The sequence below is a fragment of the Orycteropus afer genome, unplaced genomic scaffold (assembly GCF_000298275.1).
Source record: "Orycteropus afer afer isolate SDZICR_OR568_19922 unplaced genomic scaffold, OryAfe1.0 scaffold00244, whole genome shotgun sequence".
NCBI lineage: Eukaryota > Metazoa > Chordata > Mammalia > Tubulidentata > Orycteropodidae > Orycteropus > Orycteropus afer.
In genome coordinates, this window is record NW_006921831.1 from 2,982,791 (window position 1) to 2,985,186 (window position 2,396).

Below are 2,396 nucleotides of genomic sequence, written 5' to 3' on the forward strand. Positions count from 1 at the left end.
CAGGCCCGGGGAGAGGCCCGAGACAGAGGCGGAAGGCTGAAGCTTTACAGGGTGTACTTGTGGAAGTTGCTGGGACGCTGACCGAGGAGCGCGGGCCGGGAAAGGAAGACGGAGACTGGAGGAACGTCGGGAGCCAGCAGGCCTGGCCGGATTGGGCAGCGCTTGCGTGGCCGGGAAAGGGAGGAGCCGCGGGGCTGACCGCCGCCCAAGTCGTGGCGATGGGGACAGGCCCCAGACCCTGGGCCAAGGGGCCCCACCGAGGGCTCTCAGTGTGGGCGAGGAGGGCAGGGTGCCCAGGGACCTGGGTGCCCCACGCGCCTGGCTCGCCCACTCCCCACACCCACCCCAGCCCCGCGGTGGAGCGCACAGGTGGGCTCGATGGGGGCAGGTGCGCGTAGGGCCTGAGGCCGGGCGGGCAGTGAATTTAGTTCGCGAAGCTCCCGCGAGCCACGCGCCTGGCGCGCGCGCTTCCCCCAGGGGATTGGGCGGGGCGCGCTGGCGCGAATGGCCGAGGAGGCGACCCGCGATTGGTCCAGTCAGAAGACTCCGCCCCTCGGCCGCAAGAGGCGGGACTGGCGAGGGCGTGGGGTTGGGTGGGGGAGCGACGCGTGCTGCCCAAAGTCTTGCGCGGCCCCGCCCTCGCCCAGGGCGCGCGCTGCGCGTGCCGAGGACGGACGGCTAGGGAACCTCGGGCTGCCAGGGGAGGAAGGGGCAGTGCAGCTAGCACCTGCGGATTGGGAGCGGGGGCGCATCGGGCACCTGCAGACGGCGCCGAGTAGCGCGCACTTGGCACCTACTGGGAAAGGGGTGGCGGGGGTCTCACTCGGACCTCCAGCTTCGCCTGGTAGGGGGCCCCAGGGAGCTGCTGGGGGCGCGCGCACGGCCGGCCTGGGCTTGGCTGCTAGTGCGCGAGGGGGAGGGCGAAGCGTGCGCAGGGCGAGGCGAGGCGGGAGGGCGTGAGAAGGGGGCGGTGGCCGCGGCGGAGGAGGGTTATCTATCTATTTAAAAACAGCCGCGCCGGGGAGACCTGGGAGCGTCTGTCCGCACGCGCGGGACGCGAGCGCCCCACGCTCCGCTGCGCGCACGGCCTGCCACCTCGGCCACCCAGCAACGCGCCTGGGGAGTCGTTCCGCGGCTCTGTGCTCGAGGGCCCTAGGGGCGCGCCGCCTCCGCCCGCACCTTGCAGCGGCGCGCGGGGCTCGGAGGAGGCGTCCGGTGGGTGAATGCGGGTTTAGCGGACGCCGGCGCGATGTCCCGGCCCGCGCCCGTAGCGTCTGTCGTCCACGGCGGCCGTTGTGCCCGACGGCGGCCCGCGTCCCCTGAGCGGCTGCGCTGCAGCCGGCGGCGGCTGGGCGCGCTGGAGGAGGCCGGAGGTGGCGCGGCGGCTGTGGCGCGGCGTAACGAGCGCGAACGCAACCGCGTGAAGCTGGTGAACTTGGGCTTCCAGGCGTTGCGGCAGCACGTGCCTTACGGCTGCGCCAGCAAGAAGCTGAGTAAGGTGGAGACGCTGCGCTCAGCCGTGGAGTACATTCGCGCGCTGCAGCGCCTGCTGGCCGAGCACGACTCCGTGCGCGCTGCGCTGTCAGGGGGGCTGTTGGCCCCCGCCACGAGGACCCCCGCGCCGCGCGCGCCTTCGGAGACCCCCGCAGCGGCTGCCGCCTCCCCCTCCTGCGCCTCGTCGTCCCCCGGGTGCGGGGGCAGTTCGGAGCCCGGCTCCCCGCGCTCTGCTTACTCGTCGGACGACAGTGGCTGCGAGGGCGCACTGAGCTCAGCGGAGCGCGAGTTGCTGGAGTTCTCCAGCTGGTTAGGGGGGTACTGAGCGTCCCCGCCCCCCCCCCCCGAGGTAACACGGTCCGCGGGCACCCGGAGCAAGTAGGATAGGAGGCAGGGGCGACGAGGTGGGATGGGGAGCCCCGCGGGTCACGCCCCCAGAGCGGTGAGGCCGAGCGTCAGGCCATGCGACGGCTCGGATTTGGCTCACTCTTCCTTTTCCCCAAACTTTTCAAGCCCGTGCAAGAACGCATCTGAGTGTCCGCGATTGCAAAACTTCCCCTAGCTGCTCAAGGCCGATGGGGGGTGGGGGGGAGATGGGGTGGAACAGGCCGGCCCTGGAACGGGTGAGGCCCCTAGCGCCTGCGGATCCTGGCAGATCACGGTGCTGGGGGCGGAGTGACTTTGCATTGCAAATCGTGCCCCGGCCCAGAATGGCAGAACTGCGTCTGCGGGTGCGGAGTCCTGACTCACCACGGCTCCGGGGCGCGCGCCCCGCCCTGTCTCGGGCACCGGCCGAAGGCGATGCACCCACAGGCCCAGAAAAAGAAGAACCAACTGCGCTAGTGCGAGGTGGGGGAGGGTCTCGCCTGGGGCGCATCCCGAAGTTAACTCGCTCCCGGGTC

The 2,396-nt window shown here is 71.8% G+C and overlaps 1 protein-coding gene across 1 annotated transcript; it reads left to right on the forward strand.

Annotated features, from left to right (window-relative positions):
• Positions 1–504: 504 nt before the first annotated feature.
• On the forward strand, positions 505–1,819 carry ASCL2 (achaete-scute family bHLH transcription factor 2). Its single transcript, XM_007949277.2, has 2 exons — positions 505–807; positions 1,157–1,819. Exons 1-2 carry the CDS (start codon positions 505–507, stop codon positions 1,817–1,819), a joined length of 966 nt encoding a protein of 321 aa, XP_007947468.2.
• The last annotated feature ends 577 nt before the right edge of the window (positions 1,820–2,396 follow it).